This window comes from Gorilla gorilla, chromosome X (assembly GCF_029281585.2).
Source record: "Gorilla gorilla gorilla isolate KB3781 chromosome X, NHGRI_mGorGor1-v2.1_pri, whole genome shotgun sequence".
NCBI classification, from domain to species: Eukaryota; Metazoa; Chordata; class Mammalia; order Primates; family Hominidae; genus Gorilla; species Gorilla gorilla.
Genome location: NC_073247.2, coordinates 165,467,561 through 165,489,902, shown reverse-complemented (window position 1 = coordinate 165,489,902; position 22,342 = coordinate 165,467,561). Strand labels below are relative to the sequence as shown.

Here is a 22,342-nt window from a genome sequence, read left to right as displayed (position 1 = left end):
CCTGATGCCATCCACTCTGGAAGGCGGAAGCTGCCCTCCCCATTTGGTGATCCCACAGTGTCTAGCAAGGTGCTCAGTTTGCAGAAGGCACCTAGTGGATGTCTTGGCCAGATAGATGAATAACCGCGTCGTTGCCAGGGCCCTTCCATCCTGGGAGCTCTCAGCAAACCTTCGGGCTCTATCAAGTCCTAGGAGCCATGCTCAATGCTGAGCAGGGTCAGGGCCTCAAAGACAACTCCGCAGAAAACATGGGCACAGCCTCTCATGGGAGTGGCACCCCCTGGAGTGGGCAGTGCTGCCACGAAGGAGCGGAAGTGGTCAAGGAGGCATTCAAATTCTCCAGAAAGAAGACAATATAGGCCAGGTGCGGTGGCTCATGCCTGTAATCCCAGCACTTTGGGAGGCCGAGGTGGGTGGATCACATGAGGTCAGGAGTTCGAGAGCAGCCTGGCCAACATGGAGAAACCCCGTCTCTACTAAAAATACAAAAATTAGCCGGGCGTGGTGGCGGGTGCCTGTGATCCCAGCTACTCAGGAGGCTGAGGCAGGAGAATCACTTGAACCCGGGAGGTGGAGGTTGCAGTGAGTCAAGATCACGCCACTGCCCTCCAGCCTCGGCGACAGAGACCCCTGTCTCAAAAAAATTTTTTTTTCGTTTAAACTTCTCTTAAGTACCGAGATCTGGGCAGCAAGTCAGTGCCTGTTCCCAGAAGCCTGGAGTCCCGCTGCAGGGAAGGCTGGATCACAAGGGTGCCAGCTGCCTCTCTGCCGCATAGCAGCTCTGGGAGGGAAAGCCTGGCATATCACACCCCACCAGCAGGGAAGAGGGGAAGAGGCTTGCTGGCTGGATGGCAGGAAGGGGAGCAGAAGGCAGAGGCTGGAGATAATGGCTTCCCCCACCCCTCAGGGCCTCACCCCCATGAGGGCTTGGCACATCCAACCCTTGACTAGCTCCCTAGCTCTGCCCCTTGGGGGAACAAGGCTCCAAGGGCCCAGCCCCTGCCACAGAGAATTGGCCGGAGTTGACTGGAGATGGAGGTCAAACTGTCCCCTTGGCCTCCCTCTAGCTGCTGGGGGGCTCACTTGGATGGTCCTAAAGGCACCCCCCTTCTTCCAACGGTGGGGTGCCCTCCAGTGTTCACGGGATGTGGGCTCATATGGGCCCGGAGCCTGGAGTCCCTTGGCTGGCTCAGGGAGAGGTGGCGCCAGGAAGGCTGGCAGCACTTGGCTACTGATGCCCTGGAATAGCAACTTCACGTCTGGGTCCCACGGCCATCAGGCTTCGTGGTGGAGCCAGAACTAAAAAGAGCAACTGGGCGCCCGACAGTCGCCCCGGTGCCTGCCGCACCCGGCCTGCCCCAGCCACCCGCCCTGCACAGGCTGCTGAGTCTCCTCTGGAATCTAGAAACTGCATCTGCTGGCAAAGCTGGTGTGGCCCCTCAGCCCCAACGCTCCTGCTGCACTGTCCGGGGGTGAGCGCCCAGCTCTTCCTAGAAGCCCAAGTATTCTTGGCAGCCCGCCCCTCCCAACCCCCTTCCCAAGGCCTGGGGGTGGGAAGAGGGCTCCCTGCTTATATAGATGACCCCCTCCCCGAGACTCTGACAGACCCAGGTCACAGGCAGTCCTCACCTGCTCCTGACACCCCCGGCCCCTCAGTGCTGCTCTCTCTAGCCACCGAGCTGAAGTACTGAGGAGCCCCTACCTCCCAGGCAAGTTTTGGGCCTTCCCTCCTTTTCAAGAGCAGCCTTGGCTGAGCGCGGTGGCTCATGCCTATAATCCCAGAACTTTGGGAGGCCGAGATGGATGGATCACCTGAGGTCAGGAGTTTGAGACCAGCCTGGCCAACATAGTGAAACCCCGTCTCTACCAACAATACAAAACATTAGCTGGGTGTGGTGGCAGGTGCCTGTAATCCCAGCTACTCGGGAGGCTGAGGCAGGAGAACTGTTTGAACCTGGGAGGTGGAGGTTGCAGTGAGCTGAGATTGCGCCATTGCACTCCAGCCTGAGCAACAAGAGCGAAACTGTCTCAAAAACAAACAAACAAGAAAAAGGCAGCCTCTCTGGAGAATTCCATTTCTCTCCAGTAACAGCCAATGGGTGACCCAGATGTCAGGACTTTGGTGGCTGGTCCCAGTGGACTCCCTGACACCTTGGAGGAGGCACTGTCACTGCCTCGCAGCTGAGCAAACCGACTTGGGTCCCATGGCTGGGAAGGGCTCACCTGGGATTTCCACCCAGTCCCTTTGGACTCCAAGACCCTCACTGCCTCACGGGCCCTCAGTGCCACTAAGGAATACCATTAGCTGGTCAGGAGCCAGCATGTGCCAAGCTGAAAATCAGGCTGATGGGAGAGGTGCAGGATGAACTCCAGGCGTGGTGCCAGGCCGGGATGCCTGCCTGGTGTCCTGAGGGCGCGGGTGCTCTTGAGAGAGGTGTCTCTAGGAGGAAGTGATATACCCCTCACAGGTGGGGTTTTGTTTTTTTTTTGAGACAAGGTCTCACACTCTGTCACCCGGGCTGGAGCACACTGCTGTGATCACGACTCACTGTATCCTTGACCTCTCCAGGTCGAGTAGCTGGAACTACAGGCGCCTGCCACCACACCCAGCTAATTTTTCTATTTTTTCTGTAGAGACAGGGTCTCACCATGTTGCCCAGGTTGGTCTCAGACTCCTGACTTCAAGTGATCATCCCACCTCGGCCTCCCAAAGTGTCGGGATTACAGGTGTGTGCCACCACACCTGGCCATGGGTGTGTATTTTCTCAATATCCCATGAAGGCACAGCACACAGGAAGCCAGGAGGCTTGGTCAGGGTGTGGAGTATGGAGGGGCCAAGCCCAGACAGCTGCACGCCGCATGGGCAGGGTGGGGGCACTTGCTGTGCCCGAAAGCAGCGCAGGGAAACCCCTCTGCGTGCGGAATGGGCCCGGGGCTTCCAACACAGGAGCCGTGATGAAGACCAGGCTGGCTGTTTCCCCATGGAGCCTGTGGGGCCACCTGGGGAGAAGGTGGCCAAGCCCACTGCCCTCACCAGAACCAGGAGAGAGTCACTGGGAAGGTGGATACAGGGTTTTGTGGGGACCAGACAGGGGGCTTCATTGGGAGGAGGGACGGGAGTTCTAGACCAAAGCCCACCCCTTTCCTGCCTGGTGCCTCTGCTGGCCAGGCAGACAAGAGGACGCTGGGCCCCCAGCTCTCCCGGTCAGGGGAAGGCACAATAACGCAAGCCAGCAGCCCCAGCTCCTGTGCAGTCCCAGGTCCTGTGATGTTTATTGAAGGAAGCAAGGGCAGGGCTGGGGTGCCGCCCTCAGGCCTGGATGTGGCTCTTCGCACTGAAGGCCAAGTAGTAGATCACAAGGCCAATCGCCACAGCCAGCACCTCAGTGGACACCCAGGGCCCATTCCAAGTGCCCTGAAAGAAAGGAGATCACAAGCCAGCTCAGGGGAGTACAGGCGAGCAGACCAGCCAGCCCTGGTCACCCTCCGCCAGGGGAACCAAGACATGCTGGCCAATCACGGCCCAGCAGCAGAGCTGGGGCTATGGAGAGGATAACCTTCACTCAGCCCAACAACCCCAAAAAGGAGGAGGGACCAGGCCACTCACCCGATGGTCCACGCTGACTGTAAACAGAGGCGGGATGATGGAAATGTCCTCGTTATTCCTCTGAGCCTGCAAGGGAGGTGCAAGGGAGGTGCTGGGGTCAGGGGTGCCCAGCGTGTGGGGGTGGGGAGGGGAGGGGAAAGACAGGTAGGAACACCGGCCCAAGCCCCAGAAAAGGAAAGGAGAGAAATGGGCGAGAGACACTGAGGAAGGGACAGGATCACAGAAAGGCCACCCAGCTCAGGACTCGCTGCCAGCACCTCCCAACCCAGCCCATCCTGCTCCCCAGGGACAGGGGAGCACAGTGCGCTACGGGAGTCCTCACCTTCCTGAGGAGGCTGTAGGACTCCTCGTCGAAGAATCTAACCTCATAGGTGCCTGCGTGGGCGCTCTTGTGGTCCAGGCTCCAGGACACCTGGGTTGGGTGTTGAGCAGAGTGTGGGCAGAGTGGACACGGAGGGGCCACCCTAACCACCAGTGCCGACACTGCAGCACTCCGGCAGCCAGAGCCCACGGCCCCTGGCCCTGGTTGACCGGCCACCCCTGGGGCTTCAGGTCACACCCGGGAGCAGGGAGCCCCCTAGCAAGGGAACCATTGGCCCCTCACCTGATAACGCCCCACATCCTGGCCTCGAGTGACAGGGAATTGTTTTCCACCGACGTCAGCATAGAGAGCCATGTTCTGGGTGAGGGGACAAAGGCAGGGTCACCTTCTGCCCCCTCTGGGTGTGGGCAGAGGAGCCCTGTGTGCTGCTCACACGGCCTGCAGGTGGGCAGGCTAGGCCCAGTTGGGGGCTGCAGTGTCCCTGGCAGGAGGTACCAGGTAACACTCACCAATCCCGTGACTGGCCCTCTGCATTGGTCTTCCCTACGGGGGCACAAGGCCAGATCCCCATGGCCGGGCCTAACTGGACGCATAGGAACCCTGTTGACTGTGAGCAGGGGCGGGATGATCAAAAGGGCTGAGTGATTTCCTGAGTCTACAAGGGAGGTGCTGGGGTCAGGGGTGCCCAGTGGGCTGCCCAAGGGGTGCTTTACCCTAAGAGGGCCATACCCAAAAAAGGCCCCATTTCCTTCTTTGGACTTATGGGAACTTAGCTGGGCATGGTGGCGAGCACCTGTTATCCCAGCCACTTAGGAGACTGAGAGGAGAATCGCTTGAACCCGGGAGGTGGAGGCTGCAGTGAGCCAAGGTCGTGCCAATGCACTCCAGCTGAGGCAACAGAGTGAGACCCTACCTCAAAAAAACAAACAAAAAACAAAAACAAAAACAAAACATCCACACAGACAAACTGGCCAATGGCAACCGGGGTGGGCTGACTCCTGGCCCTTTCTCCCGGTCCAGATACTCATTCGGGAAACAGCGGGTGGTGAGCCCAGTGTTACCTCGTGTAGGCACAGCACACAAAGCAGGTGAGGAAGGTGACCTGTCAACACTGGCTAGGATCTGGCATCACCGTGCCCCGATCTCTCCGGCACCCCAAGAGTTGGAATCTTGATTCTCCCTCTATCGACAAGGGTCCCCCATCAACTAGCAGTGAGGAGCACCCCCCACCCGCCCTCCTGTCTGAAACCCCACTGTCTCACCTGGACCCTGTTCTTGCATGTCAGGGAGATCTCCACAATGAAGACGGTCTCGGTGGAAATGACAGCGTCAGAAGTGGTGTAGTAGGAAGGGGTGATCTGGGGCTCCAGGCAGGCCTCGGCTGCGGGGAAGAGGGAGAGATGCCTGGGTAAGGCCAGCTCGAGTATCCCGGTCTGAGGGCAGGATGGCCCGGCCCTGCCTCATAGCATGGATCAGCTGGGGACCCACGCGATCCTCCTGCCCCTTCCAGGTGGGATATGCGAGACAGATCCAAGTGCTCGGTCACAAATGCAGTGGCAACGTAGGCGGGATGGCTGTGAAGGAAGGCTGGGGAGGGGCAAGGCCGGCTTTCTGGAGGTGTGCAGGAAGAGCAAACTGGGGGCAGGTGGGGGCTGGATTCACTGGACAATACATGCCAACACTTGGACCTATGACACGGAGGCCCGGGTGCCAGGCCAGCCTCAATTCAGAGCCACAAACGGCCTGGACGAGTTACTGAAGGCATCCTCAGCAGAGACATCGGGGGTGGGGGCTGCAGGCAGGCAATGCACTGGGGCTTTCAAGATGAGAGAAAGGGTCTCTGCCCCCGGCCAGTTGACAGAAGGCGAAGACTGGCCCCAGCGTTTCCTGAGGAAGTAAACGGGAGAGACTCTGGTTCCAGAAGCACAACTTGTTAGCTGTGAGAGAAAGGACCTTGCCTTAGCCTTCTCCATAACCAGCCTTCTCCATAACCAGAGGCCCAAAGGAAAGGAAGGCTGCCGCCTACGTCAGAGGGTGTGAAACAAAGGCTCCCCAAAGTGGGAACGTTCTCAGCCACCCGCTGTCCAAATGTGGTGCCCTGGCAGAACGATGGCTTCAGCAGAGGACGTCAGAGAAGGCTCTGGGTCTGGACCACAGGAGGCAGATCCCTAGGAACAGCGTGGAGGCAGTTCTCAGGGGCTAGATCCCGCCAGCCCTTCTGTGTCCTGCCTAAGTTGGGCCTGCTTCCTGTGGCGCAGGGGAGCCCCCGAAGGGTTTTATGGCCAGGCTTGTCCTCTGGATACGTCCCTGACTATAGCTCAGGGAATTCCTGAGGGGCAGATGAGGAGTGTGCGGAAAGGGAGGCCAGTTAGGCTGCCAAAACGTTGCAGGCAGCAAGGCTACTGGCCTGAAGGACGGCAGAAAAGGGAATGTGGAGAAAGCCGCCCCTGTCCAGTCCTGGCCCCCGGGCCCGGGGCTGGCTGCTGCAGCCACCTCCTAAACACACTCTGGAGCTCAGACCTCAGCCCCTCACGAATGCAAATCGACGGGACCCCTGGTCGGCTCTGCCGAAAACTCTGGTAAGGGTAAGGCAGGGCCCTCCGGAAAAGCCAGTCTTCGGCCTGGCACTCAAGGCCCTGCGCACCTTTGGCTCCCCATCTAACCCGCCCCGCTCTTGCTCCCTCTCCTCACTGAGGTCCCTTCCTAGCTTATGTGGCTCCTCCAGCCCCGTTTTTGGCCGCGATCGCTCAGCGCTACAGAGCTTCGCTCCGGTCCGACCCCGCAGGGAGCGGGAGCGGGGACATGTGTCACGTTCCGTGCTGGAGCTTGGGGGCCGGGCGCACCATGGAGGCTCGGGGACTCCTCTTCGTATGGGCAGACAAGGAAAAGCCTGGCTGCCGGTAAACGTGCGCGAGATGCTTTGGTCCCCCCGTCCCAAGGCCGCCTGCCTCTCGGGGGAAAGCCCGGCCCGCAGCGATGGACCCTGAAAGGCCGGACCCCCGCATCCCTCCTCCCCCCAACACCACCTGCTGTGGGTCAGAGGCTCGCAAGAAAGAAGCCCCGGCTGGGCCGCTACCTGAGCAGCGGGAGAGGCTGGACAGCAGGAGCAGCGCCAGGGCGCCGAGAGATGCCATCGCCGCCATCGCCTCTTCTCTGCCTAGAGAAAAAGAAAACGAGCTCCAATGAACACGAGGGGCAAACGAGGAAGAGCGACGCGTAAGTAGCAGCGGCAGCCAATCGCGCACCGAAGGGCTGGGCCGGCATTGTGACGTCTCTGGCAGCACTGACGTGGCCCCTCCCTGAGCCAGGGGCCCAGCTGGTCGCGGTCCCCCGCTCAACATGGCGGCAGCGGCGCTCTAGACGCCGGAAGGGGGCGTGGGAATCGGTGCGACCGCGCGCGTGCGCAGTACCGGGTCCGCGCCTGTCCCCGAAACTTCGCACCCCGTCGAACTCTCGCGAGAGCGGTATCTGCGTGTCGGGACGTGCGGAGGCTCTCTCTCACTTTCCGTCATGGCGCTGAAGGTAGCGACCGTCGCCGGCAGCGCCGCGAAGGCGGTGCTCAGGCCAGCCCTTCTCTGCCGTCCCTGGGAGGTGAGCAGGGAAAGAGCCACGGGACCGCGGCAGCGGTCGCGAGGGAGCGGTGGGGTAGCCGCACCCGAAGCAGTCTGGAGTCCGATTGGCTAGGGGCCCCACCAGGGGCGGGGAAAGGGCTTCGCGCCGGGGTTGATTGGCCGCCTCCGCTGTCACTGAGGGGATTGGCCGAAGTTGGCCCTGGACCGGCTCCCCCAGGGGGTCTGCATCGGGTGGCGGGGGGCTCTCCGGACGGGCCGGGAGAGTGGGCCACGGCGGCTGTCACCTCCTTAGTGTCCTTGAAGGAGCCCTTCTGAGGCAGTCACTCACGTATCCCGGCCCGCCTTTCTCAAACCGCTTCGGGAATCCGGTTCCGGGACTCAAATTTCTCCACGGTTTCCCCTCTCGTGGACCGCTTTGCCACCTGTCCCGGTGGCAAAGAACCGGACTTTGCCAGTCATCCCCCATAGTCCCGCAGTCTTAGAGCCCCAGATGCCTTCCCCTCGAGGCGCCTGGAATGGGAAGGAGCTAGGGTTTCTGAGGCTGCGGGGGTTTTGCTTCTGCTCTTCTCCGTGTGCGGTCTTGCGTATTCAGGTCTGAGTCTTCTTTCCTTACACTTATTTAAGAAGAGGTTAATTTAGGTCCTAAATTAGGTTAATTAGGTCCTAGGTGGGCTGGAAACCATCTGAAGCAGCTGCCAGCCAGCACCTGGCCCTGATGGGTAAGAGGTTTGACCTCTAGGCCATGCTCCCACACTGGGCCACTGCGTGGCCTTAGGCCATTTCCTCCTCTCTCTGGGTTCTAGTTTCCCCTTTGGAACCCAGAGGGGAGGAGACTTCATGTTCTCAAAAGATCCTGTCAACTCTGACCTTCCAGAACTCCGTGACTTTGCTGCCACTCCCCAGGGACATCTCTACTTGCCATGTTTTCTCCTTCTGACCTCTGGGGGAGACTGCTTGTGCCTAATGAAATTCTCTTGACGATGCTGACTTCTCCCACCTTGCTGCTGAAAGGATGGCAGTATATAGTGGCTTTCCAGAGGCTCTGATGGCTCCAGCAACTGGGCTCCTGTAGGCTCTTGGTGAAGACATGTGCCTCCTCCCTGACCTCCCCTGTGTGTGTGCATTGGGGTGGGAGTAGGGGACAGTGAATGGTGGGTAGCTGGGCAGTGCCTTGCCCTGAGACTGACCGTCCTGGGTGTGAGAACCCTTACAGAGGAACCCCAGGTCTTGAATCCCACTGATTTGGGCGCCATGGGAAAACATGCAGCCACCATTGACACACGGTCCAACAGAAATATGCCAAAGAGAGAAGCCTCAGCAGGCATAAGATGTGGGGTGTGGATGTTCTTTCTTTCCGTGGAACCATGAAAGGGTGATGGGAGAGCGGGAGGCGTGTGCATATTGCATCATGCCTCACACCTGGCTCCTTTGATTGGTGGCTTCACAGGGAAGTCAGGGCACAAGGCAGAGCCTTTGCGACCTCCTGAAGGAAGGTGCCTGCATCTGTACAGTAAGGTCAGGGAAGTCCATCTGGAGCGCTCTCTGGGTCTTTTGCCAAAGCCCAAAGGAACACCTGGCACAGGGACCGGCTGGCGGAGAGGTTCAGCTCAGCCCTGGTGGTGATGTTGCCATCTCTGAGGGAGGTCCATGCCCTCAGGAGATTGGCTTGCTGCCACAGCTGAAGCCCAGGAGGAACTACTGCTGGGAGCTGCAGGGGTCCACCCGTGACCTCCCAGGGACACCAGCCTTGACCTGAGGGGCCAGTGGGGTGAAGGGGCAGGCGTGCTGTGTGGCACTAGCTACTGTGAGCAGCTCACACACCTCCTCTCGCGTAATCTTTCCAACAGTCACGGAAAGTAGGTACCTCCGTTCTGTGAATTTCAGATGAGGCCATGAAGCCATCTGGAGAAGAGTGGATGGTGGATTTGGACCGAGGCCTCCCTAGTCTCCAGATCTTTTTTCATTTTCTGATGTGCTTGTTCACTCAGGAAATGTTCCTTATGTGCCAGCTCTGGGCCAGGTACTGTGCTGGGTCCTAGGGTGACAGTATTGGACCACACTGACTTGGCCCCTCCTCTTGGGCTCAGGGGTTGAGGAGGGAGCAATGCAGTGATAACCTAGGGAAGCGGGTAAGTAGGGCCTTAGGATCCCAGCTCAGTAGCCTTAGGGCATCAGGGAAAGCTCCCTGGAGGAAGGTCCATCGAAGCCGCCTTCTGCGTGCTTACAAGAGCCCCCAAATAAGATGATTTCAGATGTTGATAAGCGCTAGAGAGAAGACAGAAAAGTCCCGACCCGTTGATAAGCGCTAGAGAGAAGACAGAAAAGTCCCGACCGTGCTTGTGGTTGCAGATCCAGGTGCCACACAGATCAGCTGAGCTACCCTCGGGGCTCTGGTCCTTGTGGGCACCCTCTCCTAGCCCCTGGCTTGGACTGATGAGTGCCGGCCAGGGACACACAGACAGGGAGAGGTCAGACTCCTCCCGAGCCTTTCTGGACTTCTAGCTGGAAGGCATGGCTCTTTGGCCAATGGCTATGATGCTTCTGCCATTGGCTGGAACACTTTGCTGCTGCCTGGTGGTCAAGTGGCAGGGCATCCCCAAGTGACAGGGAAGACCTTGGCTCTGCCACTGTCTCAGGTGTGTTCTAGGTGGGGCTTCTTCCAGGACAGCAGGTCACTTGGCACCTGGCACATTTGGCTCAGCAGCTTTGGCTCTGAAGCTGTCCGGCATTTCCAGTCAGGGCGTTGGGGGACATTCGGCATCCAGCAGTCCTTTCCGAAGGCCTTCCTAGAGTTGAGTTTCTGTTATCAACCTTCCAGAAATGGCTGGATGTCCCTACACATTTGTTTTCGATTTCTAATGCCGAAGGGCCATTCCCCAGGGGGCCAACAGTGCTTGTCTCAGGGAGGCCAGAGGCTGGGTGCTACCTTCTTATCTCCCTATTCTGCTTTTTCTGTAGCGACCACATGCTGCTTTTGTAATAAGAAAAAGTGATCGGCGAAGTGATAACGTGACTGTTGTCATGGATCTGTGGTTTGTTGTAATGATTTCCCTGCTGTACCAGCGTTAGTTTGCGAATTTTTGCGTGTTACAAACATCGCTGAGCGGGAATAACTGGCCAAAAAAATAATCAGAAGCAAAAAAGAGGAGGGAGGGCAGGGACACGCCTTTTAAGAAATTTTCCGAAGAGCCGAAGGAGGCAGGAGGCTGGAGTGCCTTCTATTTTCCAGGTGCTCCAGCGGGCCAGCCCTGGGGACTGAGGCTTTGGAGCTAATTATCTATTGTGCCCCTGGCAGTGGGCCATGCTGCACAGACAGGGGACCTGCCTGGGCACAGTGGGGACGGTCCGTTTTTCCTTCCAACTTGGCTTTCTGGGTTAGACATCAAACCAACCGCTGGCATTTGGTCTCTCTGCCAGGTTCTAGGCGCCCACGAGGTCCCCTCGAGGAACATCTTTTCAGTAAGTACCTGCCCGTGCCCACGCATGTGTCTTTCTCCATGTGGCCGCAATTGTGCGCGTGTGTGCACGGCCTGTGTCCTGTCCTCTGAGACGCAGTCTCCAGGGGTTATCCACCCCTCTTTTGGGAGTTGTACTAGCCAGCATCCCCCTGGGAAAAGGTCCCGTTTTCCTGGTCACGGCCTTGCTCCTGGAACCTTGGCTGATTGTGTCTTCTTCCTTTCTCATCCTTTCTAGGAACAAACAATTGTGAGTATTCTTCTCTGCCTGTTAGGTTTGGGGGGCTCTTAGTTGCTTTGGGGTTAACTAAATTCCAGGTGGGGGTGGGCTGCTGCTGACCCAGGAGCCCCGGATGAGCAGCCCTGTCTGGGATGGGGCTGCCCCAAGTTGGCACCTTGTGACGGGGCAGCCTGTGGGGTCAGCGCCAGTGGGAAGAAGGGAATTGGCTTGAGCCCATGGGGGCCAAGCTGGGGGCATGTGGGATCCCCGAAGGCCCACCTTCACCCTCTGCCTCCCACAGCCTCCGTCCGCTAAGTATGGCGGGCGGCACACGGTGACCATGATCCCAGGGGATGGCATCGGGCCGGAGCTCATGCTGCATGTCAAGTCCGTCTTCAGGTATGAAGCTCCTGGGTCCCCGCCTTGTCCTCAGCCAGGGGGCCCTGAGGACTTTGTGCCAAGAGGGGCATTGCGCCCAGAAGCACTCGGTGAGGCCATGGCAAGACGACCTGTAAGCCCAGGCCTTGCGTCCCATGGCCTGTGATCCCGCCAGACTGGCCTGGGCTCGGGGAAGGTGGCACCAGTCCTGCCACAGTGTGCATTGTGGAGTTCAAGCGTGTCCCCATCAGTCAGTGAAGGTGGGCCCAGTCCCTTCTCAGTCAGAGCCAGGTCAGGGCAGGTAGCAACAGGAGAGAGGTAGCCTGGGCAGGCTTCCTGGAGGAGGTGCGGGGAGGGCCTGGGCCAGCCTCCCTGACCCTGCCGTGCCTCAGGCACGCATGTGTACCAGTGGACTTTGAAGAGGTGCACGTGAGTTCCAATGCTGATGAAGAGGACATTCGCAATGCCATCATGGCCATCCGCCGGAACCGCGTGGCCCTAAAGGGTGAGCTCCAGGGCCAGGGGCCAGGATGGGGCCATAGGTGTGATTTCTTTCTTGCTTTCTTTCTTCGTTTCTTGCTTACTTGCTCGCTTGCTTGCTTTCTTGCTTGCTTGCTTGCTTGCTTTTTTGCTTTCTTTCTTTCTTGCGTTCTTTCTGAGATGGAGTCTCGCTCTGTCGCCCAGGCTAGAGTGCAGCGGTGTGATCTCGGCTCAGTGCAACCTCTGCCTTCCAGTTTCAAGCGATTCTCCTGCCTCAGCCTCCCAAGTAGCTGAGATTACAGGCGCCCGCCACCACACCCAGCTGATTTTTGTATTTTCAGTAGAGACTGGGTTTCACCACGTTAGCCAGGCTGGTCTTGAACTCCTGACCTCGTGATCTGCCCGCCTCAGCCTCTCAAAGTGTTGGGATTACAGGCGTGAGCCATCGTGCCCAGCCCCTGTGATTTCTTTTACCTCCCTCTGAGCTGACTCTTGTGGGGCCCCACGGCTCTGATTTCAGGGCTTGTCTGGCTAGAGAGGACCCTTGTGCTTGGAGACTGGGTGGACACCTCCTCGGGCCTGTTTGCGCTGCGATGCTGGGATTCGAGTGAGAGCAGCTGTGTGTGCGCCTGTCCAGTGACGGGCTCCCTGATGGCTTCCCTCCCACCCCTCCTTCCCTCCTGAGACAGTCCTTTCTGCTGGGGTCAGCTTTGACCCTCAGCATCTTTCTTCACAAACCAGGTATCACAGAGATGCAGTTCTGACCCTCTGCCTGGCTCCTCGGCTGCAGCCAGCCTGGAGGTGGATGGCACAGCTCAGGCAGGGATTCTTGGGGCTTCACTTGAGGTCCTTAAACTGCTTCCATTGCTCATTTTGCACACTCAGCCCATTACTTGCACTGTGTGAGGAGCGTGTGAGCAAAGATGAACCCAGGGGGAGCCCCAGGCACTGGCAGTCAAGTAGAGGGGCCTTTGTGCCAGCCACAGGGGACCCCCGTGCTCTGAGTGGAGCAGTCTGGGTGGGGTGCCGCTCACCAGCAGGCGGCCTCTGCTTGGCACCCTCTGACTGCTGTCTCCAGTGGCCACTGGCCTCTGCTTCCCTTCCTCCAGGTGTCCTGGGTCGTAGGGTAGGGTCCGGCCAATCGGTGACCTTCTCCAGGCAGCCCCTGCCTGCCCCTGAGTGTGGTGCCTTGATGCGGGGGCTTGGCAGTAACACCGCCAAGGCCACCTTGCTAGCTCCAGCCTGGCCGGACAACCTGTTAGTAAAGAGTGGTCACTTTCTGTTGCTCCAGAGCCTGGGCGGGGAATGGCATGGCTGCCTGGCTGGTTGCCAGCCTTTATTCATTTATTGACTTGTTCATTCCGTCGTTCAGTGGTTATTCATGGAGCACCTGCTGCACCAGGTGCCCTTCGAGATCCCTGAGCATGTAGCCTCGTGGGGCTTAGGCTGGAAGTTGCATTCTAGCATTCTAGTGTTCCATGAAGCATTTTTGCTCCCCAAGTCTTCTGACCCCGGCAGCCTTTTCAGCTGCCCTGCTGAGGTGGGGCGGGGATGGGCAGTGCCACTAAGCCTGTGTTGTGTTTTGTAGGTAACATCGAAACCAACCATAACCTGCCACCGTCGCACAAATCTCGAAACAATATCCTTCGGTGAGATCCGGGTGTGCGGGCTGGGGGCTTGGTGGGGCTAAGGTGGGGTGAGCCAGTGGAGTCTGGCTCCAGTCAGCCACCTGTCAGGCCTAGCAGCCTCTTTCTCCGTCCCCTCCCAGCACCAGCCTGGACCTCTATGCCAACGTCATCCACTGTAAGAGCCTGCCAGGCGTGGTGACCCGGCACAAGGACATAGACATCCTCATTGTCCGGGAGAACACAGAGGGCGAGTACAGCAGCCTGGAGCATGAGGTGTGCATGGGGGGCCCGAGATGAGCCCCCCCAGGGTCAAGATTAAGGGGAGAGCTTAAGGAACCAGGGACAGGTGTACCCTCAGAGGGCAGGGGCTGTGCCCGAGGGAGAAGCCAGAAATAGGCAGACAGGGTTGCTTCCCACGGTGGCCCGGTCGCGCCAGCTTGTTTGACCAGTGCTGCTCTTCAGTAGCACATGGGTCTCTTCTCCCCATGCCCTCCTCAGAGTGTGGCGGGAGTGGTGGAGAGCCTGAAGATCATCACCAAGGCCAAGTCCCTGCGCATTGCCGAGTATGCCTTCAAGCTGGCGCAGGAGAGCGGGCGCAAGAAAGTGACGGCCGTGCACAAGGCCAACATCATGTATGTCCCCTGACCTCTCTGCGAGCAGTCCAGAAGCAGCTGCAATGGCCTGCTTGGGCCTGCTCTGAGGGATTTGTGGTCCAAAAGCCCAGCTACCCACCGAGGGGCCACCCTAGGCGAGTGCCCTGTTGCCCTCAAGGCCTTGCCAGAACCCACACTTAGGGGAGGTGGGGTGGGATTCTGTCCATTTTGCTGGTGAGGGACAGGTTAGAATTCAGACCCCAGCCTCCTGGGGCCCTCTGCACGCCCTGTCCCTCCGGCTGACTGTTGCGATGGCCAAGCTGGTGTCCTATTCCTAACCCCCCACCAGGAAACTGGGCGACGGGCTTTTCCTCCAGTGCTGCAGGGAGGTGGCAACCCGCTACCCTCAGATCACCTTCGAGAACATGATTGTGGACAATACCACCATGCAGGTATTAGCCTGCCCAGTGCTGTCCCCCTGCCCTGAGTGCCCTGGGCTTCTCTCACCCATGCTTCCGAATCTGCTCCTCAGCCAGCCCCCTCCTTGTCCTGCAGCTGGTGTCCCGGCCCCAGCAGTTTGATGTCATGGTGATGCCCAATCTCTATGGTAACATCGTCAACAATGTCTGCGCGGGACTGGTCGGGGGCCCAGGCCTTGTGGCTGGGGCCAACTATGGCCATGTGTACGCGGTGTTTGAAACAGTGAGTGCCGGTGGCAGTGCCGCGGCTTGCCGCCTTTCTCCTGTTCACAGACTTAGTGAGGCACACTCATCCCATCCGGTTAGCCTGTTCAAAATGCATAATTTAGTAGTTTTTTGGATATCCAGGGTTTTACTGCCGTCACCACCAGGTCATTCCAGAACATTTTCACCACCCCACGAGGAAAGCCTGTCCCCATAAGCTATCTGTCCCCACACCTTCCCCCAACCCGTGGCACCCGCTGGTGGGCTTTTGTCCCTGTGGAGTGGCTTCTTCTGGACGTGTCACAGGAGCAGAGTCACTGCCCGGCATCCTTCTGCCCTCCACCCACGATCCTTCGTCTTGCCTCCCCAGGCTACGAGGAACACAGGCAAGAGTATCGCCAATAAGAACATCGCCAACCCCACGGCCACCCTGCTGGCCAGCTGCATGATGCTGGACCACCTCAAGTGAGTGGCTCCCAGTGCCCCGCAAGCCCCTGGCCAGCCCTCCAGGCCCCAGGGACTGAAGGCTGGCTGTCCCATCCTCTAGGCTGCACTCCTATGCTACCTCCATCCGTAAGGCTGTCCTGGCATCCATGGACAATGAGAATGTGAGGTTCCCCTTGCACCCTATCCTGCTGCCCCACCCAGTCTCCCCCTGCAGCCTCCTGGAGCCCGCCTCATGCACTGACCACAGCCCCCAGGGGAGGATGGTACTGGATCTAGCCCCATCTTCTGGCCCTTAGCTGGTGCCACTTCCCTCCTGTGGCAATCCCAGTCCTGCACGTCACAGGAGACAGCAGGGGGTGGCAGGGCCTGGTGTGTGCCGAGCCTGCCTGTGTCCTACAGATGCACACTCCGGACATCGGGGGCCAGGGCACAACATCTGAAGCCATCCAGGACATCATCCGCCACATCCGCGTCATCAACGGCCGGGCCGTGGAGGCCTAGGCTGGCCCTAGGACGACCTTCTTGGTTTGCTCCTTGGATTCCCCTTCCCACTCCAGCACCCCAGCCAGCCTGGTACACAGATCCCAGAATAAAACACCTTTTCCCTAGACTTGGCGTGGGCCTCCCTCACTCCAGGCACCGATGTTCAGTCCACACTTTATTAAGAAAGGAATACACACACTTTCTCCGAGAGCCCTCACGGGGGTCTCAGGCAGAACACGCTCTTGAGAGCCAGGCCTGGCTCCAGCGTCTCTGCCCTGTGGTTGTGGAGAACTGGCGCCCAGTAGGGTGGCGGGAGCTGTCCCGCTTTTCCCTTAAGGCACGGAGAGCTGGAGGTGGAGCTGTAGCCGGGCCTAGGGGTTGAGCCAGGGGTGCTGGAGGCAGTCAGCGGCACTGGCCCGCTTTTCGGGGATGTACTCCATCATGGGCAGCAGAAAGGCGCTGAACTGTGTGGCCTGCTCTAGGGGCCACTCGTACTTTTCCATGAGTACCTCGTACAGGCCCCAGTGCTTGAGATTGTGGATGTGCCGCAGCTCTCCTGTGGGCAGGCCAGCGGGCGTCAGGCTCTGTCCCTGTCTCTGGGCCTGCCTTCTGCTTAGGCCCTGGCTCCTGGGACCCAGTGTTCCCTCTGTTGCAGAATCCAAGGTCCCCGTCCCACCCTCCCTGCAGCCACATGGCCTGAGGCTGCCCAGGCCCTCACCTCTCCGGTTGAAGAACTCCCGGGAATAGCGGCCTGAGAGGGCGAAGGCTGGGGGGATGTCCCCCAGAAGCTCCACTATGTGAGCGATGTGGTCTGTGGGCAGAAAGAGGAGGTTGGGGGCAGGCAGGCCGGGAGGCCGGGAAGCTGAGCCCAGAGCCCTCATCCCTTACCCTCATCACGACTGTAGTCTTCTCCAGAATGCGGCTCGAACAGGTAGTCACCAGTGGCCAGTTCGAAGGCCTGGAAGGGGGAGGAGGTGAGGCTGCTGGCTGGTGGGCTGCTGGCCCTGGGCACAGGGCAGCCCAGGCGGGCGTACCATGCAGGCTGTGCTCCAGATGTCTGCCGGGGGGCCGTATTCGGCTCCGATCAGCACCTCGACGGCCCGGTACTGCCGAGTCTGGATGTCTTCCGTGAAGTGCTTGTGCTGGAAGCAAGGGGAGCCCTGGGGACGGGCCGGGGCCAAGGCTGTCCTGCCCCCACGGACTCCTGCCCCACGCCGATCCGCCTACCCGAGGAGCTCAGTGGGGTTTGCTGTGAGCCTCGGGGTCCCCAGATCCTCCAAGAGGGACAGGCCCAGTGATCTGAGGCTGAGGCTGATCCCTTCCTAGTGGCCCCTGCCCTTGGCCATGGCCCCAGTGCTGTTGACTGGGCAGGACCAATGCCCACCCAGCCGACGGTTCATGTGCACTGCAGACTGGGGTAGGGCTCCCCAAGAGTGGCCTTGTGCCTCCACCCTTGGAGCAGGGCCCCCCACTCTGCTCTCCCACGCTTGCTCATACCACCCAGCAGGCGTTGCCCAGGTCTGCGATCTTGATCTTGATCTTATCTGCATTTTGGGGCTCCAGGGGGTTCACCAGGAGGTTCGAGGCACCGAATGGTGCTGGGGAAGGCAGAGCAGGGAGACTGAAGTGGTCCGACTCCTGCCAGCCCTGCCTGCCCACCACTTGCCACCCAACTTACTGCTAGGTGACAGGAGGCCCCCGGTCTCTCGCTGATTGGACGAGCCGGAGAGGATGGAGCAGGAGGCAGGAGAGAAGAGGGAGCCGGAGAAGCCTGAGGTCTGTGAGCCGGGGCTGAGGCTACGGCCGCCCCCCGGGGCGGGGGAGGAAGAGGCTGGGGAGGGACCTGCTCTGGCGCCCCCGGGGTGGCAGCCTGAAGAGGATGTGGAGCCGCTGCCCCCGTCTAGTCTCAAGCCAGAGTCTGGGGAGACGGGGTGGAGGCAGCTGCTGAGCAGATGCCCTGCAGCCTTTGCTGTGCTCCACGGCCCATCACCCCCTGTGGCCCCTCACCCTCAGCCTGGGTGGCGGCCTCCATGGCCTCCAGCCTCTGCAGGTCCCGCAGCCGCTCCTCCAGCAGCCGCTTCTGCTGTTTCCGTTTGCGCCTCATCTTCTTCCTCTTGTTTTTGGACAGCTTACCCGTCTGCTGTCAGAGCCAGGGTCACCCCAGGGTTCCTGTCGCCCGCCCCAGTCAGCATGAAGTGGAGGTTTCCCTGCACAGCCGCCAGGGAAGAGGCCTCTCCGGGCCCCAGGGCTCCCATGGACACCAGAATGTGGCACCAGCGCCCCTTGGCACCAGCTACTCACTACTCTCCCTGCCCCCCCGCCTGTGGCCCCACTCCCCACAGCTCCATTAGGACTGGGAAGACCTGGCCGGCCCGCCTCAGGGTGCTCTCTGTCCCCTCTCAGCCCAAGCTAAGGCAGGCGGAAGTGGCCATTCGGGGAAGACAGCATCCTTTCACCAAGAGCAGTTTGGGGCGCTTGACCCCCCCCCCGGGAATCACCGTCAGCCCAGCCACCCAGCCTTTCGGGATTACCACCGTGGGAGTGCGTGAAGGTGTGGGGTGGAGCCACTGTGGCTCCAGAGATGGCCTCCAGTTGGCTCAGATGGGAGAGGAGGCATGGGAGAGAGGGGCCCCCCAACTTACCAAGACCTCCTGGGGGGCAGTGCTGACTGGGAGTGCAGGTGGGGAGCGGGGGGGGACAGGGAGGAACAGAGACTCAGGCAGGGGTTCAGGCCCAGAGGCCCTGACCCAGCCCCATGTGGGCCCTTGGTACCTATGGAGCGGGAGGTGGGCGGCGCCCCTGCCTGTTGCCACTCCGTGGCCTCGGCGGCCAGGCGCCTGATGTAAGCATCCCCCACACACAGCAAGATGTTCTCGGGCTTGATGTCCGTGTGGATGATCTTGCACTTGGTGTGGAGGTAGTCCAGGCCGTGCAGCACCTGCGGAGAGTCGCACCTGACCTCCTCCAACTCCCGCCCAGGCCAGGCTGGGCAGCCCATTGGGTGGCACTCACCTGCCTCACGATGCTCTTCACGCAGGGCACGGGCAGGCCCTGGTAGTTGGACTTGATGATCCATTTGAGGAGCTGGTGGCCCAGCACCTCCAGCACCATGCACACATCTGGGCTGGGAGTGAAGGGCGGCCAGTGGACACCAGCTGCGGCACAGGCCCCACCCACCGTCAGCTAGGGGAGCAGCAAGGCTTGGGCCGTGTGGAGGTGGGGAGGCAGGGCCTCCCCTGGGCAGTCCTGGTCACCATTATGCTGGTGTCATCATCGATAGTGTCCCTGTCACTCTCAACAGGTATGCCAGTTGGGATGGTGCATTTTGTGGTCATCCTAGAGGTGGCGCTGGAGGAGCAGGCACAGAGGCCTCTCGGGCCAGCCCACTCCCATGCTAGTTATGCCATAGGGCCTCTTGGCAGTCCCCCAAAGGGAAGGCAGTGCCACAGAGACAGCACCTGCCGTTTGGGGATAATAGCAACGTCCATGGACAATCAACGCTAGCTTGTTACTGCCTCCACGTAAACACAGTTACCCGGGGGCGGGGTCGTGCCAGAGGCTCCCGTTACTGGGAGGGATGCAAGCCCATTGTGCGGATCTGCAGACAGGCTCTAGCAGCGAGGGCCCCCCCGTTTGCCGGCCCTTGGCTGCCACACTGCTTTGCTCTTCCTGCAAAGGATACGGACTCCATTGACTCCTGAGATCCTGAAGTCATCAATGAGCTGGACAATGGTCTCTCTTTTGGGGTCACTGGGGTCGCTGTCCCGGACCTGGAGCAAAAGCCAAGGGGCCACAGATGGTTCCACCCTGCCCTGAAGCCCACAGCTCCCTTCAGTGTACCCTTCTCCTGCTCCAGCTGGGCCCTGCTGGAGGAAAGGCCGCCAACCCCTCCTGTCCCTCGCCTGTTCCTCCAGATCCTCCCCCTTGGGCACAGCCAGCTGGAGGCTGCCCCTCAGGGAGCCCCGCCCTGCCCCACAGAGCCCCGGCAGGCCTTGCACCCTCATTGCCAGGCCCCAGGCAGCTCCAGGGGAGCTGGGAGTGGGGTAGGGAGGTGCCTCACGCATTTCAGGAGCTTGATCTCATCCACAGCTGTCTCCGTGTAATGGCCTGCACTCTTCACCACTTTGAGGGCCACAAAGCGCTTGCGCCTGCAATACCGAGACCGTTGTAGGCTGTGGCCCTGGCAGGACCCACGGCAGGGATCAGGGTGGCCCCAACCAAGCCCAGGGACAGGATCCCAGCCAGTGCTGGGCCCCGGAGGCAAAGGAGGCACTCACTGGATGTCCCAGCAGAGCCAGACGGTGGAGAAGTGGCCCCAGCCCAGTTTACGCACCACGTGGTACCGCCCATTGAACAGGTCGCCGATCTTCACAGGGTAGTAGCCGCCTGCCCAGGGGAGATGATAGATCGGGGTGGAGGGGGTTCTCACTCCCCTGGGCCCCTGAACACCTCGGCCCCATTGACCGTCTGGCCCATGTGGGCCCAGGACTGCCCTGGGTCCCTGCAGTGGCCGTGAGGCCACATGTCCCCAAGGCCAAGTCTCACCCTTGCAGTAGTCCTTGGGGTCTTCCTGTTCCTCGTCGTCGGAGCCCAGAAGGCCCTGCAGCATCTGAGGCACTGGTGTGGCCAGGGCTAGTTCGGAGCCTGAGGACTCGGGCCCGCAGGAGGCCTGTGAGCTGTGGGTGGGGTGAGTGGCAGTGGGCATGAGAGACGCCAGGGGCTCCGGGTACCCCAGCTGAGCCCTACCTGCTGCTGCTGCCGCTGCCGCCGCTGCCGCCGCTGTCCCCACCACCGCCCGTGCTGGCGCTCATCCCGGCCACGCAGCCCGCAGCTCCGGTGCCCCGGGCGGCTGCTCCTGTGGGGCCCGGCCGCGGCCTGCGAATTTATAGCCTCGGCCGGCCGCTGATCTCACCCGCCTTTATAAATAGCCTCCCAGCTGCTCGGCTGTGGGCAAGGTATGCGGTGCGGGGAGGGGGCGGCGCGACGGCGGCCCCAGAGAGCCCGGTCCCCGGGCAGAGGCCCCCCTCCTGCTCCAGGCCCACCCTGGAGGCAGAGGGGGCTACTGCTTGGGGACCAGGGGCAACTGGGCCCCCAGGCTGAGCCTCCGCACCCCAGCTGAGGGGGAGGTCCACGCGGGGGTGAAGCAACCCGTACCCCAGGTCGGGCTCCCGTTCTCCGGTGCGGACTGTGGGGATGTGCTCCACTTGGCAACCTGGTCCTTAGGCCAAGCCCCCACCACCTGTGCCCCTGTGGGCATCCTCCTGGAGGTGCCCTTCTCATTCCCATGGGAACCCTGTCCCTGGCTGCTCCCAGCCACTTCCTGCTGCTTCTATGTTTCATCAGCCCCTAGGACAACTGGGAGCCCAGTGCCCTCTGAATGTGGCGTCACTGGGGACCCCTCATTTCCCCTACCAGAGGCAACAGGCCTGCTGAGGGGAGGCTTGGGAGCTTGCCAGCCCAGAACCTGCTCCTGCGACGCTGCCTGGCACTCTGGCTCCCAGCGCCTGCTCTTCCTCTCCACCATTTGCAAGGTGCCTGCCGTGGGCTGCTCCATAGCCAGACATGAGGGAGGCAGCAGGAAGCTGCTCGCTGCTGGGGACAAGCAAGCCCATAGCCACTTCCCCATAAGTGCGGTGGTGACTGAGGGGCCTGTGACCCAGGGGCTGCATCATGAGAGACCAGGAGAAATTGGGTCCCCAGAAGCATCCAGGGAAGCACAGGGCACAGTGGGGCAAGGCCTGCGGCCAAGACGCGTTCCAGCCCTTCACGTGCTGGCCACGGCTGCCGCATGGTTTGAGAGCGAGGACTAGAGGCCTGGTGTCTGTAGGCTTAATGTGGAGCTTGGGTGATATGGGGTTGGGGGGTGGTCACTGAGCTTCTGCTCAGCAAAAGATCACTCTGGCCACTTCAAGGACAAGGGAATGGAGAGGTGAGGGTGGAGCCGGGAGGCCAGCTGGGGCCTGACAGAGGAGTCCCAGTGAAAGGGAGGGGGCTCGGCAGAGAGGGTGTTTGTCCCAAGATATTGGTGCAGTGTCCCTGTACCAGGGTCTGTGAACTGGTAGGGGTGGGCCAGGCATTGCTGGAGGGGCCAGCGAGGTCAGGGAGTGGGAGGGAAAGTGAAGCCCGGGTACCTGATGGCCTCTCTTTGTCCGTGGGTAGCAGGTTATAGGCATGGGACTCTCAGTCAGGAGAGCACTGAGTCAGCTCCTGCAGGGAACAGCAGGGGCTGGGGATTGGGCCCTTTGTCAAAAGACATTTCTGGCCAGGGGCGGTGGCTCATGCCTGTGATCCCAGCACTTTGGGAGGCTGAGGCGGGCAGATCACCTGAAGTCAGGAGTTTTGAGACCAGCCTGTCCGACATGGGGAAACCCTGTCTTTACTAAAAATACCAAAATTAGTCGGGTGTGGTGGCACACGCCTGTAGTCCCAGCTACTCGGGAGGCTGAGGCAGGAGAATTGCTTGAACTCCGGGAA

General features: G+C 60.4%; 3 protein-coding genes across 11 annotated transcripts; 1 reads left to right on the top strand and 2 right to left on the bottom strand.

The window, feature by feature from the left end:
• Positions 1–3,244: 3,244 nt before the first annotated feature.
• SSR4 (signal sequence receptor subunit 4) lies at positions 3,245–7,389 on the bottom strand. Of its 4 annotated transcripts, none has more exons than XM_055375874.2 (7): positions 7,371–7,389; positions 7,006–7,086; positions 5,192–5,310; positions 4,212–4,286; positions 3,930–4,019; positions 3,608–3,673; positions 3,245–3,415 (listed from the first exon to the last, which is right to left on the bottom strand). In XM_055375874.2, the coding sequence occupies exons 2-7, from the start codon at positions 7,070–7,072 to the stop codon at positions 3,311–3,313; spliced, it is 522 nt and encodes a 173-aa protein (XP_055231849.1). In that variant the 5' UTR covers positions 7,073–7,086; positions 7,371–7,389; the 3' UTR covers positions 3,245–3,310. The 4 variants fall into 4 exon arrangements, with proteins under 4 accessions (XP_055231849.1, XP_018874737.1, XP_004065138.1 ...); XM_019019192.2 differs by lacking the exon at positions 7,371–7,389 and adding an exon at positions 7,340–7,358; XM_004065090.4 differs by lacking the exon at positions 7,371–7,389 and adding an exon at positions 7,175–7,314.
• A 50-nt stretch (positions 7,390–7,439) lies between these two features.
• On the top strand, positions 7,440–15,995 carry IDH3G (isocitrate dehydrogenase (NAD(+)) 3 non-catalytic subunit gamma). 2 transcript variants are annotated; one of them, XM_063702952.1, is made up of 13 exons: positions 7,440–7,520; positions 10,919–10,960; positions 11,195–11,206; positions 11,478–11,575; positions 11,947–12,059; positions 13,623–13,683; positions 13,803–13,935; positions 14,161–14,294; positions 14,605–14,707; positions 14,811–14,957; positions 15,309–15,403; positions 15,486–15,546; positions 15,785–15,995. In XM_063702952.1, exons 1-13 carry the CDS (start codon positions 7,440–7,442, stop codon positions 15,884–15,886), a joined length of 1,182 nt encoding a protein of 393 aa, XP_063559022.1. In that variant the 3' UTR covers positions 15,887–15,995. The 2 variants fall into 2 exon arrangements, with proteins under 2 accessions (XP_063559022.1, XP_063559023.1); XM_063702953.1 differs by having other exon boundaries at positions 15,486–15,995.
• A 35-nt stretch (positions 15,996–16,030) lies between these two features.
• On the bottom strand, positions 16,031–22,315 carry SRPK3 (SRSF protein kinase 3). Of its 5 annotated transcripts, XM_055375869.2 has the most exons (16): positions 22,000–22,315; positions 21,281–21,457; positions 20,414–20,544; positions 20,146–20,254; positions 19,929–20,016; positions 19,551–19,638; positions 18,881–18,987; positions 18,641–18,806; positions 18,511–18,536; positions 17,876–18,008; positions 17,547–17,786; positions 17,366–17,466; positions 16,903–17,010; positions 16,757–16,826; positions 16,587–16,679; positions 16,031–16,424 (listed from the first exon to the last, which is right to left on the bottom strand). In XM_055375869.2, the coding sequence occupies exons 2-16, from the start codon at positions 21,430–21,432 to the stop codon at positions 16,240–16,242; spliced, it is 1,797 nt and encodes a 598-aa protein (XP_055231844.1). In that variant the 5' UTR covers positions 21,433–21,457; positions 22,000–22,315; the 3' UTR covers positions 16,031–16,239. The 5 variants fall into 5 exon arrangements, with proteins under 5 accessions (XP_055231844.1, XP_055231843.1, XP_018874734.1 ...); XM_055375868.2 differs by having other exon boundaries at positions 21,281–22,315; XM_019019189.4 differs by having other exon boundaries at positions 17,876–18,005; positions 21,281–22,315.
• Between the last annotated feature and the right edge of the window lie 27 nt (positions 22,316–22,342).

Coding starts and splice junctions, on each gene's coding strand:
- SRPK3 (XM_055375868.2), bottom strand. CDS start 21,540: ATGATGCAGCCCCTGGGTCACAGGCCCCTCAGTCACCACCGCACTTAT. Junction 19,639..19,928: donor AGATCAAGCTCCTGAAATGC/GTGAGGCACCTC, acceptor CTTTTGCTCCAG/GTCCGGGACAGCGACCCCAG. Junction 18,537..18,640: donor GCCCACCTCCCGCTCCATAG/GTACCAAGGGCC, acceptor CTGCACTCCCAG/TCAGCACTGCCCCCCAGGAG.
- IDH3G (XM_063702953.1), top strand. CDS start 7,440: ATGGCGCTGAAGGTAGCGACCGTCGCCGGCAGCGCCGCGAAGGCGGTG. Junction 13,684..13,802: donor TCTCGAAACAATATCCTTCG/GTGAGATCCGGG, acceptor GTCCCCTCCCAG/CACCAGCCTGGACCTCTATG. Junction 14,958..15,308: donor TGTACGCGGTGTTTGAAACA/GTGAGTGCCGGT, acceptor TTGCCTCCCCAG/GCTACGAGGAACACAGGCAA.
- SSR4 (XM_004065090.4), bottom strand. Junction 4,020..4,211: donor AGGATGTGGGGCGTTATCAG/GTGAGGGGCCAA, acceptor CACCCAACCCAG/GTGTCCTGGAGCCTGGACCA. Junction 3,674..3,929: donor CCTACAGCCTCCTCAGGAAG/GTGAGGACTCCC, acceptor CCTCCCTTGCAG/GCTCAGAGGAATAACGAGGA.